General features: G+C 53.0%; 1 protein-coding gene across 2 annotated transcripts; it reads left to right on the forward strand.

Moving 5' to 3' along the window:
- The first annotated feature begins 298 nt into the window (after positions 1-298).
- Positions 299-22,732, forward strand: LOC116829202 (C-type lectin domain family 2 member B-like). Of its 2 annotated transcripts, none has more exons than XM_032787911.2 (6): positions 299-411; positions 7,425-7,545; positions 10,539-10,655; positions 13,095-13,273; positions 14,913-15,016; positions 22,331-22,732. In XM_032787911.2, exons 2-6 carry the CDS (start codon positions 7,461-7,463, stop codon positions 22,452-22,454), a joined length of 609 nt encoding a protein of 202 aa, XP_032643802.1. In that variant the 5' UTR covers positions 299-411; positions 7,425-7,460; the 3' UTR covers positions 22,455-22,732. The 2 variants fall into 2 exon arrangements, with proteins under 2 accessions (XP_032643802.1, XP_032643803.1); XM_032787912.2 differs by lacking the exon at positions 299-411 and adding an exon at positions 5,266-5,672.
- The last annotated feature ends 221 nt before the right edge of the window (positions 22,733-22,953 follow it).

Here is a 22,953-nt window from a genome sequence, read left to right on the forward strand (position 1 = left end):
TTAAGTTCTCCTCACACCTTCTGTGGGTCATCTTAATTATCACTTCAATGGTTATTTTCTCTTGCTGACCATAGCTCATCTCACTTGATTAGACTCTTCCAGTTGGTATGCGTACTTCCACCTTTCCCTGTATGTATAAATATCTCCTGTCTGTGTGTTCCAGTCTATGCATCTGAAGAAGTGAGCTGTAGCTCACAAAAGCTCGTGCAGAAATAAATTTGTTAGTCTCTAAGGTGCCACAAGGACTCTTGTTCTTTTTACAATGACTCTGCTCTGTTGGTTTCTCTTTCTGCACACAGAGGAAACCGGTGCTGATTGCTCTGGGGTGGGTCAAACTGCCAGAAAAACAAGTCACTACACGGAAATGCTCCTCTCCTGTCGCCGATTGCTCGATCAGCAGCAGCAAGGAATGTAAGGAGAGGACTGGGGCTGGGTGGGGGGTTTTATCTTCCACTGTAAGCTAGGGGTTGGGGCAGCAGTAAGATTGGGGGCTCTAACCCAGTTCAGAGGGGGGAAGGGCTGTGTGGAGCCTCTCCCCGCTACGGATGGAGGGCCAGCTGGGGAGGGGGGCTAGAGGGGAGGGAGCCATTAGATTCTGCTCCAGTTTATGTTTCCATCTTCCTGCACCCTAACTCCCTCCCAGACCCCGCACTCCACCCTGAGGGCCCTCTCACACCCTAACTCCCTTCCAGACCCCGCACCCCACCCTGAGGGCCCTCCTGCACCCTAACTCCCTTCCAGACCCCGCACCCCCAACCTTGAGCGCCTTCCTGCACCCTAACTCCCTCCCAGACCTCGCACCCCCCACCTTGAGCGCCCTCTCACACCCTAACTCCCTCCCAGACCCTGAACCCCCACCCTGAGTGCCATCCTGCACCCCCACCCTGAGCGCCCTCTCGCACCCTAACTCCCTCCCAGACCCCGCACCCCACCTTGAGGGCCCTCTCACACCCTAACTCCCTTCCAGACTCCGCACCCCACCTGAGGCCCTCCTGCACCCTAACTCCCTTCCAGACCCCGCACCCCCAACCTTGAGCGCCTTCCTGCACCCTAACTCCCTCCCAGACCCTGAACCCCCACCCTGAGTGCCATCCTGCACCCCCACCCTGAGCGCCCTCTCGCACCCTAACTCCCTCTCAGACCCCGCACCCCACCCTGAGGGCCCTCCTGCACCCTAACTCCCTCCCAGATCCTGCACCCCCACCCTGAGCGCCCTCTCGCACCCTAACTCCCTCCCAGACCCCGCACCCCACCCCGAACGCCCTCCCGCACCCTAACTCCCTCCCAGACCTTGCACCCCCCACCCTGAGCGCCCTCTCGCACCCTGACTCCCTTCCAGACCCCACACCCCACTTTGAGCACCCTCTCGCACCCTAACTCCCTTCCAGACCCCGCACCCCACCCTGAGCACCCTCTCGCACCCTAACTCCCTCCCAGACCTCGCACTCCCCACCTTGAGCGCCCTCTTGCACCCTAACTCCCTTCCAGACCCTGCACCCCACCCTGAGTGCCCTCTCGCACCCTAACTCCCTCCCAGACCCCACACCCCACCCTGAGCACCCTCCCGCACCCTAACTCCCTCCCAGACCTCGCATCCCCCACCTTGAGCACCCTCTCGCACCCTAACTCCCTTCCAGACCCCGCACCCCACCCTGAGCACCCTCTCGCACCCTAACTCCCTCCCAGACCTCGCACCCCCCACCTTGAGCGCCCTCTCGCACCCTAACTCCCTTCCAGACCCTGCACCCCACCCTGAGTGCCCTCTCGCACCCTAACTCCCTCCTAGACCCAACACCCCACCCTGAGCGCCCTCTCACACTCTAACTCCCTCCCAGACCCCACACCCCACCCTGAGCACCCTTCCGCACCCTAACTCCCTCCCAGACCCCACACCCCACCCTGACCGCCATCCTGCACCCCTACCCTGAGCGCCCTCCCGCACCCTAACTCCTTTCCAGACCCCGCACCCCACCCTGAGTGCCCTCTCACACCCTAACTCCCTTCCAGACCCCGCAACCCACCCTGAGTGCCCTCCTGCACCCTAACTCCCTTCCAGACCCCGCACCCCACCCTGAGTGCTCTCTCCCACCCTAACTCCCTTCCAGACCCCGCACCCCACCCTGAGTGCCATCCTGCACCCCAACTCCCTCCCAGACCCTGCACCCCCAGCCTGAGCGCCCTCCTGCACCCTAACTCCCTCCCAGACCCTGAACCCCCACCCTGAGCATCATCCCACACCCCAACTCCCTCCCAGACCCCGCATCCCCAGCCTGAGTGCCCTCCTGCACCCCAACTTCCTCCCAGACCCCGCACCCCACCCTGAGCGCCATCCCACACCCCAACTCCCTCCCAGACCCCGCACCCCCACCCTGAGTGCTCTCCCGCACCCTAACTCCCTCCTAGAACCCGCACCTCCACCCCGAGTGCCCTCCCCCACCCCAACTCCCTCCCAGACCCTGCACCCCCAGCCCCAGGGGCAAGCAAGGGTCACCTCCCCACCACAGTACAGTATATAATGCCTTTTGTCTGCCCTCCAAAATTTTCCTTGGAACCTAAACCCCCATATTTACACTACATCTTATGGGAAAATTGGATTTGTTTAACGTCGTTTCACTTAAAGTTGCATTTTTCAGGAACAGAACTACAACGTTAAGTGAGGAGTTTTTTTGTTGAAGAATTGTCACTTTTAGGTCTGTTAGTGAGTGACCAGGTAGATTGAAGTGTTCTCCGACTGGTTTTTGAATGTTATGATTCCTGATGGCAGATTTATGTCCATTTATTCTTTTGTGTAGAGAATTATTGCGTAGAACAATTATTGTTGTTGTTTGACATTTATATTGTCCTAATAGCTAAAATTAAGAAAAAATCCCCAACTTTTTAAATATCACCAGACTTGTGACACCCCGCACCCCAATCCCCCGTCCTGAGCCATCTCCTGCACCCCAAACCCCAGCCCGACCCCAGAGCCTGCACCCCCAGCCAGACCCCTCACCTGTCCCAGCCTGGATCCCCCTCCTGCACCCCAAACCCCTCATTCCTGGCCCCACACCAGACCTGCACCCCTAGCCAGATCCCTCACTCCCTCCCGCAGCCCAGAGCCCCCTCCCACACCCTGAACCCCTCATTTCTGGCCCCACCCCAGAGCACGCACCCCCAGCCAGAGAAAATAGAAAGATGGCAACCCTCTCTCCTCCTGGTTTCAGAGGGGTAGCCCTGTTAGTCTGTATCAGTAAAACAATGAGGAGTCCTGTGGCACCTTGGAGACTAACAAATTTATTTGGGCATAAGCTTTCGTGGGCTAGAAACCACTTTGTCAGATGCATCTGACATAGCCCACGTGCTTTGGCTGTCTCCTCTTCTGGCACCTCCCACGAAATTAGCTGGTTGATTTCATTTTCTTCTCACTGGGCCCTTTCTGAGAAATCACCTGTGTTTGCTTCACTTTGTCCCCTCCCCTCGCTTCAAAGGCCAGCTGTTCCCAACAGGATATTCCAGGAAATGAACAACAGGATGGCAACTCCAGAAGCAGCTCACCCTTTATGGGCTAGTGGGGGGATTGTCCCCCTGGGTGAGGGGGAGAATACCCCCTATCTCCTATGACTGGCTTCCCAACCCTTTTTCTTTCTGAGGCTGCCCCCGCAACAGGGACAGGATCCAGAGCTGATACATTCAAAACCAGTGCTTGGGAGTGAGAAAGGAGGGAGGAAATGAGAGTGGGCTTCTTGATTCCACTCGGGATTAGTTTGTATGTTCTTGTATTTGAAATCACCAAAGTGGGGAAAGTGCCCCTGCCTTGCTCTGAAGTTCAGCCCCGGGTCGCAGAGCAGGAAGAAAGAGAGATCTGAGTTGCTGCTGGCTTAAGCAAAAGTCAGGGATTTCCTTCCCCCACATCCCCTTTGGGAGAGGAACTAAAACCAGATGATAAAACAGCAAATGCAAAACAGAGCACACACACCTGTTTCTCATTGCTGAGGGATTTGGAAAGGTGGCCCTGGGGAGTACAAGTTACTGGCGCCTCCTCGGGGCCGGGGATCGCAAGCTGAATTTGGAGGGGATGTGAAAACGGTTTAAGGCTATATTTGTGTAACCCACTAGTCAGTGTGTGTTACACGTGCCCCTTTGTGCTGATCGAGGGGATGTGAGTCTAGCTACAGAGCTTTCACTTGAGCCACAGCAGCTTGTGCTTTTGAGCTCTGGTGATCCCCGGTTCTATCCACAATGGTCTCGCTAAGAAACTGACACGCATCCGATTTATGTTGCCCTGCACCTCGTGCAGTCATTTCCATCAGCGTAGAGTGGGTGCAGGGCGGCCGTTACTGCTTGAGGTGCTGGGTGCTAAGCTCCTGAGTTGTCCCAGGAAAGCTTCTTTTTGCTCCAAACTGGTATTTTTAGATGCATGGACATAAACTGTGGCTTATAGTGTGTCACTCTGTCTGCATTTAGGGTTTGGATTGATACAGTGACACTAGTGACTGCAATCTGGGCAGATTCCCAGGTGTAGACAAAAGCCTTTACTAGATCAACCCCTCGTCCCCCCACCAGCCTTACCCACAGACCCTGCCTTTATAGAGGAATCCATCAGCGTAACATCACTGACAGAGGCAGCCCAAATGCTCTGATTGCTATGGGACTGCCTATGCTGTGGGTGCAACCCCAGTGGTAAAGTACCACTTACTGTCATGGTGCACTGCCCGACTCCCAGAATTCCTGGGCATGCTGCATGCTGGGTAATTTTACAGGCCCGCTCTGCCTTGGCCTGGGTGCCATGGGACAGCAGCGTGGGAAGGGCAAGGGCCGTTTGCCCTGATGATGTGACCACGACAGCACCAGATGCTTCCCTCTGCTTGTACCTGGGGGATCTTAGATGGGTGGATGTGCAGTAAAACTAGGGTGACCAGACAGCAAATGTGAAAAATCAGGACAAGGGGTGCAGGGTAAAAGGAGCCTGTATAAGAAAAAGCCTTGAATATTGGGACTGTCCCTATAAAATCGGGACATCTGGTCACCCTAAGTAAAATGCTGACCGATGCAAATTGTAATGCGGATACGAGGGTATGGGCTAAAGGATAGACCAGTCCCGTATCTCTCTAATGCAGACAGGCCCTTGGCTACGCTCCCTTGACTTACATCCACTCCACCCACGGTCAGGGGAGTTTCTCTCTGTAATTTGCATGATATAGGTTTGCTGCATCATGGTTTTCTACATCCTCTTCCTTGGCGGCTAGGTTCGATGGGCTGCTGCCCCCCATTAGATCTTCTGCCTTGCTGTCTCCCTCACCCATCCAGTGCTTTGCTCTGCCTTCTATGCCCTTTCCCCAGCTCCCATTTCCCCTGCAGCCTCCCAGTTAGGGCCTCTGCTTTGCGGTCTCCAAGTTCCCATGTGCCTGGCTGTCCCCCACAGCTCCTTCCCCTGGTGCCTGGGGCTTCCCCCTGGCCCTTCCACCCAGTCCCTTGTTTTGTGCTTCCCCCTCACTTCTGTCTCTTTCTCCCCCTCCGGACTTCTCAGGACCTCGGGAGTGAATTGAGGTTTGCCTCCCTTCCTAGCACAGCATGGGGGGCTGCTGCTGAGCTCTTTAGAAAAAGGGGGGGCATTTCATGTAGGTTCTTGGACGCCCTTGTGGGTGAGTCCCTTTGAAAATGCTTTGGTGTGCTACATTGTGCCAACCAGGAAGGTAAGCGTAATAGAAGCTTGGAGCATTGTTTAGTGGCTTTCATTTCTGTGGTGCCAGGGAGATCACTATCCAACAAAAGCCTTTTTTCCAGTCAAAAGCGTGTGTGGGTGTTGTTGACATTGGAAGCAGCTGCTCCTGGATTACAGTTTAACTACCAAGGTGCAGCAGAAGAAGTGCTTATAAACTTACCTAAAACCGTACTGTCTGCTCTGCATCCGACACTGGTGGTTAAAGCCTCTGGCTTTTTCAGAGGAGACTGGCCCTAAAGCTAGCAATTTGCAGCTGCAGACGCAGTGTGGCCTAGTGCGTACTGCCCTTTATTCCAGTGGTCTGCTGGGTGAGTCACTTCAGGCTCCAGGCCTCAGTTTCTCCACTTCTAACTGGTGCTGCACAGACCCAAAGCGAGAGACAATCCCTGCCCCAGCTGAGATCAGGGCTCTGTTGTGCCGGGCGCTGCACAGACCGAAAGCGAGAGACAATCCCTGCCTCAGCTGAGATCAGGGCCCCGTTGTGCCGGGCACTGCACAGATACACAGCGAGAGACAGTCCCTGCCCAGCTGAGATCAGGGCCCTGTTGTGCCGGGCGCTGCACAGACACACAGCGAGAGACAGTCCCTGCCCAGCTGAGATCAGGGCCCTGTTGTGCTGGGTGCTGCACAGACACACAGCGAGAGACAGGCCCTGCCCCAGCTGAGATCAGGGCCCTGTTGTGCCAGGCACTGGCCAGACACAGTGAGAGACAGGCCCTGCCCCAGCTGAGATCAGGGCCCTGTTGTGCCAGGCGCTGCACAGACACACAGTGAGAGACAGTCCCTGCCCCAGCTGAGATCAAGACCCCACTGTGCTGGGGGCTGCACAGATACACAGGGAGAGACAGGCCCTGCCCCAGAGAGCTTACAATCTAAATAGACAACGGGTGGGAGAAAAGAAGGTTTATTATTAATCTACCCATTGTTCTGAGTGATGTGTTAATGAACCAGAGGATGAATGACAAAAGATCCCCATGAAGCTCGTTAGCCCTGACATCACATCATTATTGGTTTATCTTATGGCAGGATCCAGGAAGCCCAATCAAGGGTCAGGGCCTATTGCGCGAGGTGCTGTACATACCAGTAATGAAGCAGATAGTCCAGGGGTGGCCAACTTCTGGCCCCAGAGCTGCATGAGGCTCTTCAGAAGTTAATATGTGGTTCCTTGTATAGGAACCAACTCCGGGGCTGAAGCTACAGGCGCAAACTTTTCAATATGCCGGGGGTGCTCATTGCTCAACCCCCGGCTCTGCCCCAGGTCCTGTCTCCACTCCACCTTCCCCCAAAGCTTCTGCCCCTTCCCCTCAGCCTGCCATGCCCTCGCTCCTCCTCCTTCTCTCCCAGAGCCTCCTGCACACAGTGAAACAGCTGATTGCGGTGGGCAGGAGGCATGGGGAGGGAAGGGGAGGCGCTGATTGGCGGGGCTGCCAGCAAGCAGGAGACACTGGGGGCAGGAGGTGGGAGCTGATGTGGGGGCTGCTGGCATATTACTGTGGCTCTTTGGCAATGTACATTGGTCAATTCTGGCTCCTTCTCAGGCTTGGGTTGGTCAACCCTGAGATAGTTCTTGCCCCAGAGCGCTCAAAATCTAGTGGTCCGACAGGATGCAACTGATTGTTGAAAGGGGCAAATGGGGTAGGAGTGAGTTGGGCAGATGAGGTGCTACTAAAACAAACAGTTTTGCAAAAGTCACAGCTTGTAAAAACTCTTGGTTATATTACAGTGCAGGACAACTGGATCCCAGAGCTCCTAGGATTAGATGGGCAAAGGCACACAGAAGGAGAAAGCTGAACCGGCGAAGCTGCTTAAAGTCCAAGGAGATGCAGAGAAAGGAGCAAAGTCAGGTAACAATTGAGTATAAATGCCCTGGGGAAAAGTTGGGGAGTGTCACTGAGTCACAGAGAGAACGAGACTTTCCAAAGAGGGAGGAGGAGGACAAAAGGTATTTGGGCTCAGATCCATGGAAGAAGCAGCCTAAATTCCGCCATGGAGCTGAGCCTAGGTTACCTCAGTGGAGTCTTCTGCACCAGCACCCAATTTATGTGTAACCAGTCACCGTTACTGTAATGCTGCTGAGAGCAGGACGAGGTGTGAGGTCAGATGGAGGGAGATAGATGGCACAGAAAGGATACTTAAAGCCACAGGCGATCACCTCCCGGGAAGGGTGTGAAGTGGGAAAAGACGAGGGCCAAGTTCTGTAAGCTTTAAAATTTAGCTGGCACATCCCCCAAAAACCTGTCATGGCAAAGGTTGTGCACACGCACAACCTCACATGTGTGCATGGAATTGAACAGTGGTTGGGGCCAGTTGAGTAACTGGGGGATGTGGTTGCCCGACTGGTTCTTGCGAATGGGGATTTCTGTGGGTGTAACACAGAAACATGCCTTGTTTTTTGGTTCATGCAATCTTTCAACCTTCTGGAAATTTGGGGCCGAATACCCGGGGAAGGGTGGGAAACAAAACAGAGGTGGTGTCATCTGTGTATACAGTGCTGGTGAGACCATTACTGGATACCGTCTCCACTTCCGATGTCCACACTTCATGAAGGATGTTGGCAAATTGGAGGGGGTTCAGAAAAGTGTTACAAGACTGATTCGAGGTCTGGAAAACCTGCCTGAAGAATCTCAGTCTGTTTAGCTTAACAGAGGGAAAGTTAAGAGTTGGCTTGATCGTGTTCTATAAGCATCTACGCTGGGAGAAGATTTCTGAGAGAAGAGGGCTCTTCAGGCTAACAAAATTAAGGCAGAACAAGATTGAATGGCTGGAGGCTGAAGCAAGACAAATACAGACTAGAAATAAGGTGCGAAGTTTTAACGATGAGGGTGATCCGCCTTTGGAACATCTTGTCTGAAGACATGGTGGATTATTCATTGCTTGGAGTCTAAGTCAAGCTGGGTTTCTCTCCAACATCTCTGCTCCAACTCGAAGAGACATTATGAGCTCAGTGGGTGGAATTCTGTGGTTTGTTTAGGCCAAACTAAATGGTCAGAGGGGGTCCTTCTGGTTTTAGACGCTATGAATTAGGCAGCAGAAGCACTTCAATTCCACATCTACTTGTAACGAGGTCCCTGCTTGGGGAATTGAACCCAGTATCTCTGGCTCTAAAAGCATAAGCGTGTATTGCCTGCCTAAAGTCTTACCCTGTCCTATGCCTCTGAAGGCTTGGTCACTGGATCTTGAAATACTGGCATCCTTGGCACAAAGTCCTTTTTCATTTTGCTTGATCGAAGGCTTGGGTTTCCCAAGAGTTTATGTCAATATTGTACTTCTTCACATTGGCTTGGAGGGAGTCTTTGAATTGGGCTTTTTTTGTCCAAGCCTCGACCATTGGCCATGGCTCAGCTGTGAGAATGTGACCTGCTTCAGGAATCGGTGTTCTGGCATTCAAAGAACATGACCAGCCCAATGGAGTTGGTGGCGGATGGTTGTAGCTTCAATACTGTAGGTTTTGGCTTGGTACAGAACACTGTTGTTGGTGTCAAATATCAGAGGGGTAGCCGTGTTAGTCTGGATCTGTAAAAGCAGCAGAGAATCCTGTGGCACCTTATAGACTAACAGACGTTTTGGAGCGTGAGCTTTCGTGGGTGAATACCCACTTCGTCAGACGCAGGTGTTGTTGGTGTGTTGGTCAGCCCACTTGATTCGGAAGATCTCGCGGTGGCACCGTTGATGGTATTGTTCAAGGACTTTGTGAAACGTGTCTAAATGTCCCAGCAGGCAACCCCATGTCCCATGCTACACAGGAGGGCAAGACCTAACCCCCAAGGCTCCTGCCAGTCTGACCTGGGGGCAGATTCCTTCTTGATCCCCGATCTGATAATCAGTTACACCAGGAGCATGTGAGAAAGACGCACTAGCCAAGCATCTTAGACATCTAGAGCAATTCTGGTGTCACAAGCATTAAGTAGATGCTTTCCCTTTTGGCCTGCAGCGCCCCCTCTGGCTGCTTGCTGCATTGCAATGGCAGGGATTGGAGCTATCTTGCTGCTTCCCTACAAAGCGTGACTGTCTTTGCCTGAGTCTATGGGAGAGCATGGCAAAGGACGACCTTTTGAAATATGTTCAGCGTCAGGCTGAAAAGGTTGGGTGCCCCTGTTGTAACCTAGTTAACATGCTGTGAGGTCTATAGAGGTTGGATCTTGTACAAAATTTATGAGTCTGCTACTGCTTCCTACATTAGAGGATGTGCCCCTTTAGCTCAAGCTGCAGCAACTCATGCCTTTAGACGCCCAGGTTCAAATCCTACTCATGACGTGAAGCTAGAAATTAGTGTATTTGCTATCTATGGCTGGTTTCACAGAAGTTAGCATGATGCCACCTGGAGTAGCGTGATATTGCAGGTAGTACTCCAGTCCCTAAGCATGGCCATGCTAAACACATGGCCATGCTAAACATGGTATGGACATGAGTCTGCGGCAGCTTCTGAACTGAGGAAGCTGGGTTCTTTAGTTCAAGTAAGAGCTTGTCTACACCACACAGCTCTCAGCGACGGGCTGTGTCAGCACAGCCTTATCGCTAAAAGTCGGCGTGTGTAAGTGCTCTTTGTCAGCACTTTTTCTGACAAAATACTACCACCCTGCGAGTGGCGTTGGCTTTGTCGGCAGGAGAGCGCTCCTGCCAACAAAGTCACATTCACACTGCCACTTGCCACAGCAAAACTTTTGTCTTTCGGGGGAGGGTTTTTTTAAGCACATGGGAAAGACAAAAGTTTTGATGACAACTTGGCAGTGTAGACAAGCCCTAAGAAAGGTCTGGGCTGAAATCTTGCCAATGACCCATTCCTAGGGCAGCTCAGCTGCTTCTCCAGTGGGAGCGCTAATCACCTTTTCTCTTTCAGATTATGCCCCCGACACTGTTTGCATAAAGCTCTCAGCCCGTAAATCCATAGTTGGAGTCACATGCTTGATCGGTATCGTGACCATCCTCATCCTCATTCTGATAGTAGCTCTGGCAGGTGAGTTGCCAGCCCTGCATGCCTGGGTTTCTGTGTCTACCCTTTCCCCCTGGAGCTGTCATGGTCACAGTCCCCGATCTATGGCTCCTGCACCATGCAATGCTGGGGGCAGGGGGGGAGGGGAGGTATGGAGGGCTTCAGGGTCAAACGGCCCCCAGTTGAGCAGCTCATCAGCCACCCCATAATGCTGTAGCAACCACTAGTGCCCCTTGAAGGCAGGTTCTCTATGCAGCTCCGTGAGCTACCAGCAGCTGGGTGGCTGACCCAAGGGGGAGGAATGAGGCAGAAACACCCTATCACCCCTTAAGGATGGTGGGGATGAGGGAGGAGGGCTGCTGAAGGTCGGGACTGGGGAGGGTAGCAGGGGGTATCACACAGTCCACGCCCGGCACCATGGGGGCCCGATCCATGCTGGAGACTCTAGGCTCTAATATAATTCTGATAACAAAGAGGTGCCTATTCCACCATCTCCAAACAGCACCTTCTATGCCTCCCCAGTGTCAAAAGCCCCGGGACACACAACTGTGACCTGTACAGCAGGAGGCTGGCCTTAGAGGAAAGGCACTGGGGTGGAACTCAGGAGATCTGGGTTCAAATGGTGCCTCTGCCACAGGCTGTCTGTGCAACCCTGGGCAAGTCATTTCATCTCCCTGTGCTATAGGTCCATATCTGTAAAATGGGGTGAATGAGCCTTCTTTTCCCTCAGCCTTTCTCAGTCTGGACTGTGAGCTCTATAGGGCTGTTCTCTATGAATTCAGCGCTGTATGACAAAGCCCCCGCTCCATACACCCTACAGTGTAGCGGAACATGTGGAAAGTGTAAAAAGTGACTTGTCTGAGCAGGGGAAGATTAGCAAATGGCTCGTTCATGCTGCAGTTTTGTTTTAGGGCCTCGCTTCCCCCCGCTGCCCTGTTTGTATTTCCTCACACAGATAAGTCTCTGGCTACCTGTGCAGGAAAAAAATCAGTGTCTGCGGCTTCTCATTCCCCTCCCTATGCCCTAGAGATCAACCCTGGTAACTTAAAGGAACATTCTGGCCAGTTGTAATTGCCACAACAGGATGGGTTTGAAAATATCTGGCTTCAATCAGCACCTGTTCTAGGCATTTTTATCCCTACAGCTCACTGCCACAGCACCTCCTTATGCCAGGATGGGGCATTGCAGGGGTTCATCAGTGTTAGCTTTGATCTGTGTGCTCACTACTTACGATCACTTAAAATCTATCCTTGTGTAGTTCATAAATCTGTTTATTATTCATATAACACCTGGTTCTGCAACGGTCTGCAGCTTCTGTGGTCAGCCAGGTCACCCCAGTCCAGGCTGAAAAGTGCAAAACCACCTCCACCCCACAAAGGCTAATGGCCAGGCCCTCTAAGCCTCCCTCTGGGACTCACTGCTGGGCTCTTCTCACAACTTCAAGTCATTTGTAATCTCACCTCTTCTGAGTCCCATGGCCCATAAAGGTCCATCACCCTCTATCAGGTCATCAATCTTTTGTTCCATCCTTCTCAGGGAGGTTTTCCTAGACCACCCCCATTTCTGGGAGTGGTGGGGGGACCATGCAAACCCTTTCTGGGTTTCAGACCAGGGACCCTGTGTTTAAGCAGCTAAAGCCCTTGCGCCTTCTTACCTCCACCTCTCTGCATTCTGTGTCCTCCTGTCTTTTCCCTCTGGAAGTCCGGCTCCCAGCAGAAACCTCTCCACAGCCAGCCTTCTAGCCACAGGTTTTTACCACAGCTGTTGCTAACTGGGCCCTAGTCTCAGCTGAAGGAGTAACTGGTCCATCTGTTAACTCTTTCCCTGTCTGTCACAGCATGGGAAAAGACCCCATCACAACTCTATAAAGGCTAGTATCATTATCCCTTTGTTTTATAGAAAGGGAAACTGAGGCACAGGGGACACCACTTTGCCACTGATTCACATCAAGCAAGCTGGGGATAGAACCCAGGAGTCCAGACTCCCAGTCTCCCTCTTGTCTAACCCACTGCACCTCACTCCTCTCCCAGAACTGGGATAGAACTCAGGAGTCCGGATTGCTAACTACCACCTCTAATCACTAGACCCCATTGCCCTCTCAGAACTGGACATGGAACCCAGGAGTCCTGACTCTTTGTCCCCACTCCCTTCCTAGAGCACCCCTGAAATCAGGGGGCAGGGAGGCTTCATTTCTAACTCCCTCTGTCCCCCAAGCCCTTGCCCGACCTCCCAGCGAGGCCTGGATCTGAGGGGATTGTTTCTACTCGTTCCCCTTGGATACAGAAGGTCCAGTCCCCCATGGTGCTCTGCCTTGGACAGTCACTGAGGCAGCTCAGAGAGAGCAAAACGTGCTGACATTCCCACTGGGTGGTGGTTCCCTCCCACGCCGCGTGGCAATGGAGACCCAGGCCCTGAGATGAAAAGGGAAAGATTTCTCATCTTATGTCGCTTTCTTGTTTTCAGTGGTAATATCTCCTGTCCCCAAGTCTCTTCTTTCTGAGCCCTGCTGTCCAGACGGCTGGGTCGGGTACCGAGGGAAATGTTACTATTTCTCAGAGGCGGAAGGGAACTGGGAATCCAGCCAGCACAACTGCTCTTCCCTCGGTGCCTCCCTGGCTGCAATTGAAACCCCACAGGACCTGGTAAGGGACTGGGGCAAATAACATATTTGGGGTTTGTTTAATTCTCTGGCAAGTGTGAAAAAAAAATTGTTTTGCATCTGTGATGGGGTGTTGTCCCCAGCACCTGCAATGCGAGGGAAAGGACCCAATTAATCATATTCTGCACCTGGCGGGTAGTAACAACCTGCCTCTTCAGCAAGGGACGTGAAGCCAAGGCTCAGGGAGCTCAGCTGAGGGAAAATTGCAGAGGAGAGAGGTCTCCTGGGCTAGCGGTTAGCAGGCAGGATACAACCAGGGAGAGGGGCGGAAGGGCTGTTAATTTGAAGCCTTTTTTGAATCTTTATCTGGCCTTGTTCATGCTGCCCCTGGAAGGGGTTTAACGCTTGATGTGACTTGGCCAGGTGGCCGAGTCACAGAATATCCTGAGGGGGAGTAAAGGCTACTGCTGGCCAAAGAAGTGACCCCTGGGGGCATGAGGTGAAGTCCCCTGCAATGCTGTATCCAGGCAGGAGGGGGCGCCCTTGATGTGAGGATGTAAACCATAGAGACAAACTCAAAAGGAAAACTTTCCAAATTGTCATCAAACTGAAAAGTTGGGAGGGCCCACAATTTGTTTTGGGTCAATTGAAATGTTTTGTGTTGATTTCCAGTATTTTTTAACACTTTAAAAAAAAAAAAAAAAAAAAAGAAGGGAAAGTGCAGTGGGGGGCCCTGATGTATCTTGTACTGGGAGGCGACATTGTATGAGAGTTCTGGCCACTGAACCCAGCCCTGGCTAAGCCCAAGGTGCTACAGTCAACGTGCAATTGCTGGGACCTCAAATCCCTCTGGGAGAATATCTCCTTTCAAGGAATGGCCCAGCAGAGCTCCAGCCCTGGTCATCTCCTGGAGGAGGAAAGAGGATCTTATTCCTTCCCCAGTTCAGGACTTCCATGCAGATTGGCCATAGTAAGGTGAATCGAGCCGAGAAGGTGACTTGATTTATACCTGAACCTTCCCAAGGGGAGGTAGAGAGGATCTTGGGTAGAGATCGGCAAACACTTTTTTTCAGTGTATCAGCCACTTTGAAAAATCAATTAAAAAACACCCCTCATTTGAGATCAAACCACAAAAGTAACATTTTCAGTGAATAAAAAAAGTTGAAAAAAAGTCATTTTGGGTCAAACAAAATGTTTCCTTTAGAGACTGAACATTTTAAAATGGCCCTTTATTAACAAAAAACTCCTATTGTGATTTTTGGGTTTGAACATTTCTTTTTTTCCCATTTCAAAATCTCTTGACTTTAAAAAAATACAAGAAATTTTGAAATGACACGAAGTGTTCAAACCCCCAAAATCACAAGAGGAGATTGTTTGTATAAAGCTTTTTTTCCCCCTCAAAATGGACAATTTGGTGAAATTGATTAATTTGTGAAATGTTTGTGTCACCAAATTCACATTTTTTCCATGAAGGGGGAAAAAAGAGATGTTTTGCACAGCTCAGCCTCTGGGCTTTTCACACTGTTCTCTGTTCCCTATCAAACTACTCTCTGCACAAAGGCTGCACACAGAGTTCCATGGAGACTGCGGAGAGAAGCTTAGTAGATCTACATTCTTGGCTGGTGGGCTCCCTGGAAATCCTTCTAAACAGACCAAATTCACGTAGACTCTTTGTTTTAAAGGCTTTCCTGATGCGCTATAAGGGACACACTTACCACTGGATTGGCCTGCGGAGGGAAGAAAGCGAGCCCTGGAAATGGGTGGATGCAACAGAATTCAACAACATGTGAGTTCTGCTTTCTTTCTATGAAGTTTCTCCATGTTAGTTCACGGGTGCTAAATTTGCTTAATGGGCTGCTAAACGTGCTCAGATCAACAATGCATTATATTAAAAAGTGGAATTGTTTACCCTTCTGTGTAACACCAGGGGCATCGGCAGTGAGGAATCAAACCAGGGACCTCTGGGGCTTAATGCATGAGCCTCTACTGCAGGCCTGCACAACTCGTAAAGCGGCAAGGGCCACATTACTCCAAAGAAACCAGCCAAGGGCCGAAACCTCCCGGCCCTGCAGAAACACCCTGCCCCAGGGCCGCCCAGCCCTGCAGAAACAAACCCTCCTTCCCCAGTGCCACCCCACCAAAACAGCTGTGGGCCAAAAAGGAAGGTTGGGGGTGGGGAGGTGATATTTTATTTTAAATCAACCGGGGGCTCCCAGCTGAAGAGGTGGCTGGGAGCCCTCAGGGTCAAATTAAAGGGCCCGGGGCTCCAGTGGCTGGGGGAACCTGACAGGGCCAGCTCTAGGTTTTTTGCTGCCCCAAGCAAAAAAAAAAATTTGGCTGCCCCCCGTCCCAGCCTGGATCCCCCCTGCTGCCCCCAGTCACTGGGCTGTTCCCCCCACCCCAACCCACACCCCCTGCTGCCCCAGCGCTGGGCTTCCCCCTTTCCTCCCCACCAGTGCCCCTGTTCCAGCGCCTGGGCCTCTCCCCCCACCACATACATCCTTTGACCTGCCTCCCCACGCCCTGGGTCACTGGTAGCACTCTCCAGGGCGGGTCATTCAGCAGGAATTTGAAATGTGCCAAACACAGAAAGGATGGTTCCGCAGATATGGTTATGCAACGCCTTCGCCCCTCTGAAGTTGGCAGCAACAAAGGGCCAGGTTCAGTATTCAGGGGTTCGTTCAATAACACAAGCATAACCGGCTTGAGCCCCCCACCCAGTGAACCTGGGACACTTACAATACCTAACGCTTGTTATCCCCTCCTGGGCCTCTAGGAGGCAATACTTCCCTCTCCGCAACACGGATCTGAGTGTACGAAAATCTTTTTAATAAGGAAGAATGAATGTGGCATCCCATTGGAGAACACCACACAAAGAGTATAACCAAACCATAACCACGCCCCCCCCAAGTATTTGGCAATGTCTTCCCGAGCTTAGGGTCTTAAGTCCAATGCACTCCAAAGTCCAACAACCCAAAAGTCTTCTGGTCAATTGCACCCGCCGAGAATTCAAGAGTCTATCTGTAGAAGGTCCCTCCCCAGCTGGGTGAAAGGGGCACTTACGTGGTTCCACGGGCCAACTGCCCTGCCTCTCCGTGGGTTCTGCTTCCGCCTTCTCCACAGAACTGCTCCGCCTTACCAGGCCGCTCCATCGTCTGCTCCTCCGGCCGTCCTCACAAACTGCTCCGCTCGCCAACGCTGCCCCACTGACTGCTCGCAAGTTGTCCTGCAAACTGCTCGCTCTGCGCTTGCTCTGTGGGCTGCTCCACACGCCCCACAGCTACTACTTACTCCCGCTCTGCCAGCCGATCCACTCCCACCAGCTGTTCCCTGTGGTCGCTCCTGCCATCCCATAAACTGCTCGCACTCCCCAGCTGCTCTGTTCCACAGTATAGCTTCAGGCTCCCCCACTAGTTAGCACATACTCAAGTGCTCGCCAGCTCAGTAATTTCAGCTCTTTTGGTGATTTCAAGCTCTTCCGTGGATCTCAGCACATAGTAGGGGAGCCCACTGCTAGTGCACCATTAGCCACAGTGAGTTCAAGCTCAGCAACCTGTATCTAGAGTCTTAAGGGAATAAAAAAACCAACTCTAGACATTCACAGTGGAGAGAGAGGGGGGTGCAACTGGTGTTCCTAGCTCCACAAGGCGCCTGCCCCACCAGGCACAAATACCTGTCCGCAACCTCTCTCTCGTTCAAGGGTTTTGGAACCATGTCCCTTGTCTAGCAAGTACCACCCAACGTGAGGTTGAGTCATTTCTGTCACAAAGCAGTCCCACAGCTTCGTTCAGTCCTGGGATGGGCAAGAGCGTGCCTATGAAATATTTGAGATTTCCGCATTCGCAGACATTCTTTCCACACACTTCCCATACTTCAACCACCAGATGTCAGGGTACGCTCATCCTGACTCTGCTTAGCAGTTACAAGAGCTGCAGTAAGTGGAACATTTTCCAGCTTGTGTGAGTGGAGGATATCTGGAGTGTATATACAAGACTGTCCCATCGCCATAAATGAGGACAAGTTGAGGGTGCCTTTATTATTCTTTTTGTTCTGCCTCTTTCTTTCTATGGGGGAATTTTGACAATGCAATTCACTGTCCTTCTTTAAACAAACAAAAAGGCAATGGCTGTTGAAAATGCACATTCCCAGTCCTAATAAGCATTTCTGCCCAATTTTAATCCTACTTCTTCTACAGCAAGTTACAGTGGATCTATGATTACTTTGATTTTGGGAGAAATGAAGTAACAGCCCTGCCAAATTGGTTTGCAGCAATCCTGAATTTGAGGAAGTGTTCAAATCTGAAGGCAGGTGTGGGGGGGCGGGGGGGCGGCAACTGGCGGCAACCAACAGGGAGCATGGCAAGCAAGGTGTCCTGGAGCTTGCATGGAGACCAAGACCATGCTGGTCGAGTGGAGACAGTAAGGGGGCTGGGAGTTGGAGAAGGGGTAAGAGATTGCGGGGGGGGAGTCCAAGGGACAGGAGAGGTTGGATGGGGCAGAGGTTTCAAGGGGCAGTTCAGGGGAAAGGCAGCAGGTTGGATAGGCATAGGGAGATCCCAGGAGTTTTTATAGGGGACAGATAGGGGATGAGGTCCTGGGGAAGTTGGGGGGTCTCAGTAGGGGGCATTGGGGCAAGGAGAAGGGAGGCGTTAGATAGGGGCTGGGGTCAAGGGCAGGGGTCTTGGGAGGGGCAAATCAGGGGACAAGGAGGCGCAGCATTTAGATAGGGGGTGGGGATCCTGGGGGGGGAGTTAGGGGAAGGGGTCCCGGGGAGCGGGGCAATCAGCGGGCACAGGCCGGGATTCAAAGGGCTCTGGGCTGCCCGCAGCCACAGGGAGCCCTGAGCCCTTTGAATCCCAGCTGCAGCTGGGAATCTCTGCAGGCAGCCCAGAGCCCTCTGACTCCCAGCTGTGGCAGGGATTTAAAGTGCTCTGGGCTACCCGCAGCCCCAGGGAGCCTAGAGCCTTCTGATTCCCGGCCGCGGCTGGGATTTAAAGGGTTCTGGGCTCCCCACCGCTGTGGGCAGCCCAGAGCCCTCTGACTCCCCACCGTGGCTGCGATTTAAAGGGCTCTGGGCTGCCCGCAGAGTGCCGTGTGCGGGGGATTTAGAATCCCCTCACGAGCCGCACAGTGAGGCTCCGTTGTGCAGGCCTGCTCTACTGCATAAGCTAAAAGCCACACCTCCCTTAGCAGGCTCATCAATTGCTAGCTGGCTACGCCACCACTACAGGGGGATAGAGTGCCACTCCAAGCAGGCTGGGGTTACACATGGATTAAGTAATATAGATTAAATCACTCTGTTGTTGTGACGAGGGTTCTACTCCCCACTGGATGGCACCACCTCCTGGCTGTGCTGGGGATTAGCTCTGCCAGGCTGGTGCCCCTTCTGGTGGTTGTGCTCCATCACTTTGTCTCTTTCTCTATCTGAGGCCCCGCTCTCGTTCCAGGAACTGCAGCCTTCTCTTTGTAGCTCGGCCCTCCGGCCAGGTCACTATGCAATTTCCCCTTCTGGAGGGTGTCACAGAGTCCCTGGGCAATGCTCTGGAACTGCTCCCCACAAAGCCAGTCAGGACTTCGGGGAGCCTCCTCTCCCTTGCAGCAGACTGTCTTCAGGGCAAGAAGCTCAGATGGCTTCACCTCCTAGGTCTCTCCTTGGAGCATTCAGTATATGCCTCTCCATGCGCTTCCCAAAGCAAGGCCGTCCAGGCAGGATCCTGGGGAAGCCAGAGGGTCCTGCACCCCCCACTTTGCAGTCAGACATGACTCTCAGCCTGCCTCTCTGCCAGGGTTGAGCAGCAGACTCCTCTGCCCTTGGGACCACTCGCTGCAATCCCCTGGGAGACCCTGGTACTGCAAGAGTCCTTCTCACTGGGCACACACTCCCAGGGAATAATTGCCCTCTGAAACCATCCCTCTCTGAGCCTTCAGCATGCCTGGTCCTCATTATTCCCCCTTTGTTTTACTGCTCCTCAGCCACTTATTGCAAGAAGCACCATTTACAGGATGAAGTACATCCCACTCTGACACCAGTTGTCACGAAGCCCCCAGGCAATGCTCTGGAAAAAGCAGTCAGGACTTTGGGGAGCCTCCTCTCCCTTGGAGCAGACTGTCTCCAGGGCAAGAAGCTCACACGGCTTCAGCTCCTGGGTCTTTCCTAGGAGCATTCAGCATGTGCCCCTCCGTGCACTTCCCACAGCAAGGCTGCCCAGGCGGGGGCCTGGGGAAGCCACTGGGTCCTGCACCCCCACTTTGCAGTCAGACATGATTCTTAGCTAGCCAGTAAAACAGAGATTTATTTGGATGACAGGAACACGGTCCAAAACAGGTCTTGCCAGTACAGAGAACAGGACCCCCTTTAGTTAGGTCCATCTGGGGCCCCCAGGGAGGCCACAGCCCCGTTGGGAAACCCAAGCCCAGTTGGGGTGCCCCTCTCCATTTTCCAGCCAGTTCCAAACTGAAACTCCCTCTAGCCTCTCACTCAACCTCCCCCTGGCTTCTCCCCCAGCCTTTGTCCAGTTTCCCAGGCAGAGGTGTTACTTGGCCTTCAAACCCCCTCCTGGATTCTCAGGTTATATGCTCAGGTATGCTCCCTTCCCCAATGCAGGCCATCCCAGCACAACTCCCCTGCAACCTTCCCAGGTCAACAATTCCCACTCAGCATTCACAGAACACAGCAAGAACATTCCCACTTCATCACAGAGGGGTGTTATTTATCAAAGTCCCTTCTCACCAGCTGTCTTCCCATTTACTGCCCCATGGTACCACTCCTTCTCTGGCTGATAGGGAAACCCTGGCCCTCCACCTTCTCCAGGTTCCAACTCAGGGCCCCTCAGCAATGGTCTGCTGCCTCCTGAACCCTGTGGCTTTGCTCTGAGCCCTCTCCTGTTGTCTTCTGGGTCAACCAACCTAAACTCCCTCTTCCCAGGGAGTGACTGTAGGCTACCATGGCTCTGTAGCCCCCACACTGACCTCCCTTCTCCTGGGGAGCAACTGCAGCCAACTTTCCAGCAGTCTCCTTCAGTTGCCACCTTCCCGCCTTTATAGCCCCAGCCCAGCTCCTCCCCTCTGCTGGATTTCATCAGCAAATTAGGCCAGAACACACCCAGGTGCAGCCTGTTGGTTAATTGGCCTAATTTACCCAGTCAGGCCTTGTAAGAGGTGGACACCCCACCACAGCCATGGAAGAGAAAAGCTGAGCTTGTGGTTAAGTCCCTGACTCAAAAGATCAGAGTTTGAATCCAGGCTTTGCCACAGCTTCCCTGTGTATGACCTTGGGCAAATCCAGGGGTGAAAGTAATTTACAGGAATTATCAGTACTGCTGGAGTCCTGAGGGGGCATGGCCTCATCCGGAAGGGGCGGGGCCTCTCAAGATTTAAAGGTCCTGAGGCACCAGCTGTGGCTGGGAGACCTAGAGCCTTTAAATCAACCAGGGGCTGCTTGCTGAAGTGGTGGCTGGGAGCCACTCAGGGACAAATTAAAGGGCCTGGGGCTCTGACTGCTGGGGGGAACCCCAAGCTTTGTGGGGCTGCAGCAGAGATTTAAAGGGCCCAGAGCTCCTGCCACTGAGGGGAGCCCTGAGCCCTTTAAATCCTGGCCCCAGCCCGGCTGCCAGAGCCGTGACCGGGATTCAAAGGGCTCTGGGCTTCCCACAGCCCCGGGGAGCTCTGAGCCCTTTAAATCCCAGCCCCTGCCCAGCCGCCGGAGCCGCAGCTGGGATTCAAAGGGCTGCCTACAGTGACGGGGAGCTCTGAGCCCTTTAAATCTCAGTCATGGCCGGGATTCAAAGGGCTCTGGGCTGCCCACAGCCCCAGGGTGCTCTGAGCCCTTTAAATCTCAGCCGCAGCTCATCTCCACCTCCAAGCACATCACGTCCCTGCTTTTCCCCCTAGCTTCCAGTGCTTGTTGCCACGAAAGAGCTGTTTCACAGAGGCAAGCACTGGGAGGGAGCGGGGAGGAGGGGGAACACAGTGTGCTTGGGAGAGAGGCGGGGCTGGAGTGGGGATGGGGATGGGGGCAGGGGGGTTGAGCACCCACCAGCCCTGGGAAAAGTTGGTGCCTATGCTTAAAGGTATTTCAGCCCCTCATTCCCACTGATTTCAACAGGAGTTAGGGACCCAAATACCTTTGAGGATCTGAGCCTTAATCCCTCTGGGCCTCAGTTGCCCAGCTGTAAAATGGGGATAAGGATTATCTTGTTCTCCCAGCCTTTGCTTCTCTTACCTGCTATAGATCCTGCAAAGATTTACATGCTTAATTCACACACTGTGAATAATCCCACTGGCTCCAATGGTGCTACTCACAGCATGTAAAGCTAGGCTTACAGGGGTGTGGGGAGAAGATGACCTTTGTAGGATCAGTGGCTTAGACTGGAAGCTCTCGGGGTCCCCTTGGAACCCCCAGAGTGAGAGAGACAAAGAGCTTGAAAGACCAAAGATTAGAGGAGAAATAGAGGCAGATTTGCCCATGGTCACACAGGCATGTCTTCGGATCAGTAGGACTTGAACCCAGGCCCACCAAGCACCCCACGGTACCACCTGCTGTGCCCTGTGACCCACCCTCTGCAGAGGTTGCACTCCAAAGGAAGTCCCGCCTCAAGTGATCTGACTGACAGTTGTCTTCACAGTCCCTGATTGACTCATTGATTCTGTATAAGCCCTTGGGGCATAGCAGGAAGTGTCCAGGCAGCTGCCCTGCCTCTGAATGCTTGGTATTGACCTTGGCTCTGACTTGGATTTGACTCCCAATTGATCCCTAGAACCGCCACACAGACCCTGATTTCTGATTCAGGCTTGACCCTCATCTTGACTCTTCACCCTGCTACTGGTTCTAACCACTGACTTCAGTTCCTGGCTCTCAAGCCACTAATCCTGCCTTCCTTTGCCCAGGATCCTGACACACAACCACTGGCCTCTTTCCCCCATGGCTCCCATTTTAGCCTTTGTTAAATTTCCCCCTCTGGATTCATTTCCTTCCCACCAGGGAGGAGCTTAATGGTGGTCCAGGAGCAGGAAATCCCTTCAGAAATCTGGGCTGTCTCCCCCTTCAACTCCGCCTCTGCCTAGCACTGACTGGCTCTCACCCCATCGTCCCCCGTTTGCAGGTTTGTGGTGAGGGGAGGAGGATACTGCGCGTATCTGAATGACGTGGCCGTCATCTCCTCGAGATGCCAAACGGAGAAGAACTGGATCTGCAGCAAACCCAGCCTGCACCTGATGAGGGGCTAGACTGGGATGGAACAGAAGAGGCCTTAAAACGATGAAGAGAAGCCACCGACTATTTACTGTTGTATTCAACAGGACAGTTAATTCACCCTTATTTCAAAGTTTTTGTAGAGCAATGTTCCCGTTTTATCAAAAACCTGCAACTGATATTTTTTATTCCCAAATTTAGTGCTTTTAATTAGGCACCTTCTGCATGTCTAGTCTTCACCCAGCTGGAATGCAGTGGAAAATATGCTCCATTTTCTTTTGAAATAAATTGGAGAAGAGTGTTTTTTTTCAAAGTTCATTTGCTTCATTTGGGTTCAGAGGTTTGGCTGCAAGGGGGTGAGCATGGAGGGGGAGGGAAGAGAGGAGGGAGATAGTGAGGAGGGCTGTGGTCTGGGCAGAATGGGGGTGGGGCCTGGGGCAGAGCAGGGGTGGAGTATGGACAGGGCCACAGGCAGAAGAGGTGGGCTGGGGAGTTGGCCTACCCAAGCAGCAGCTTCACCCACTGCCCATGACA

Source organism: Chelonoidis abingdonii, chromosome 12 (genome assembly GCF_003597395.2).
Source record: "Chelonoidis abingdonii isolate Lonesome George chromosome 12, CheloAbing_2.0, whole genome shotgun sequence".
NCBI classification, from domain to species: Eukaryota; Metazoa; Chordata; order Testudines; family Testudinidae; genus Chelonoidis; species Chelonoidis abingdonii.

Coding starts and splice junctions, on each gene's coding strand:
- LOC116829202 (XM_032787911.2), top strand. CDS start 7,461: ATGGGCAAAGGCACACAGAAGGAGAAAGCTGAACCGGCGAAGCTGCTT. Junction 7,546..10,538: donor AGAGAAAGGAGCAAAGTCAG/GTAACAATTGAG, acceptor TTTCTCTTTCAG/ATTATGCCCCCGACACTGTT. Junction 13,274..14,912: donor TTGAAACCCCACAGGACCTG/GTAAGGGACTGG, acceptor TTTGTTTTAAAG/GCTTTCCTGATGCGCTATAA.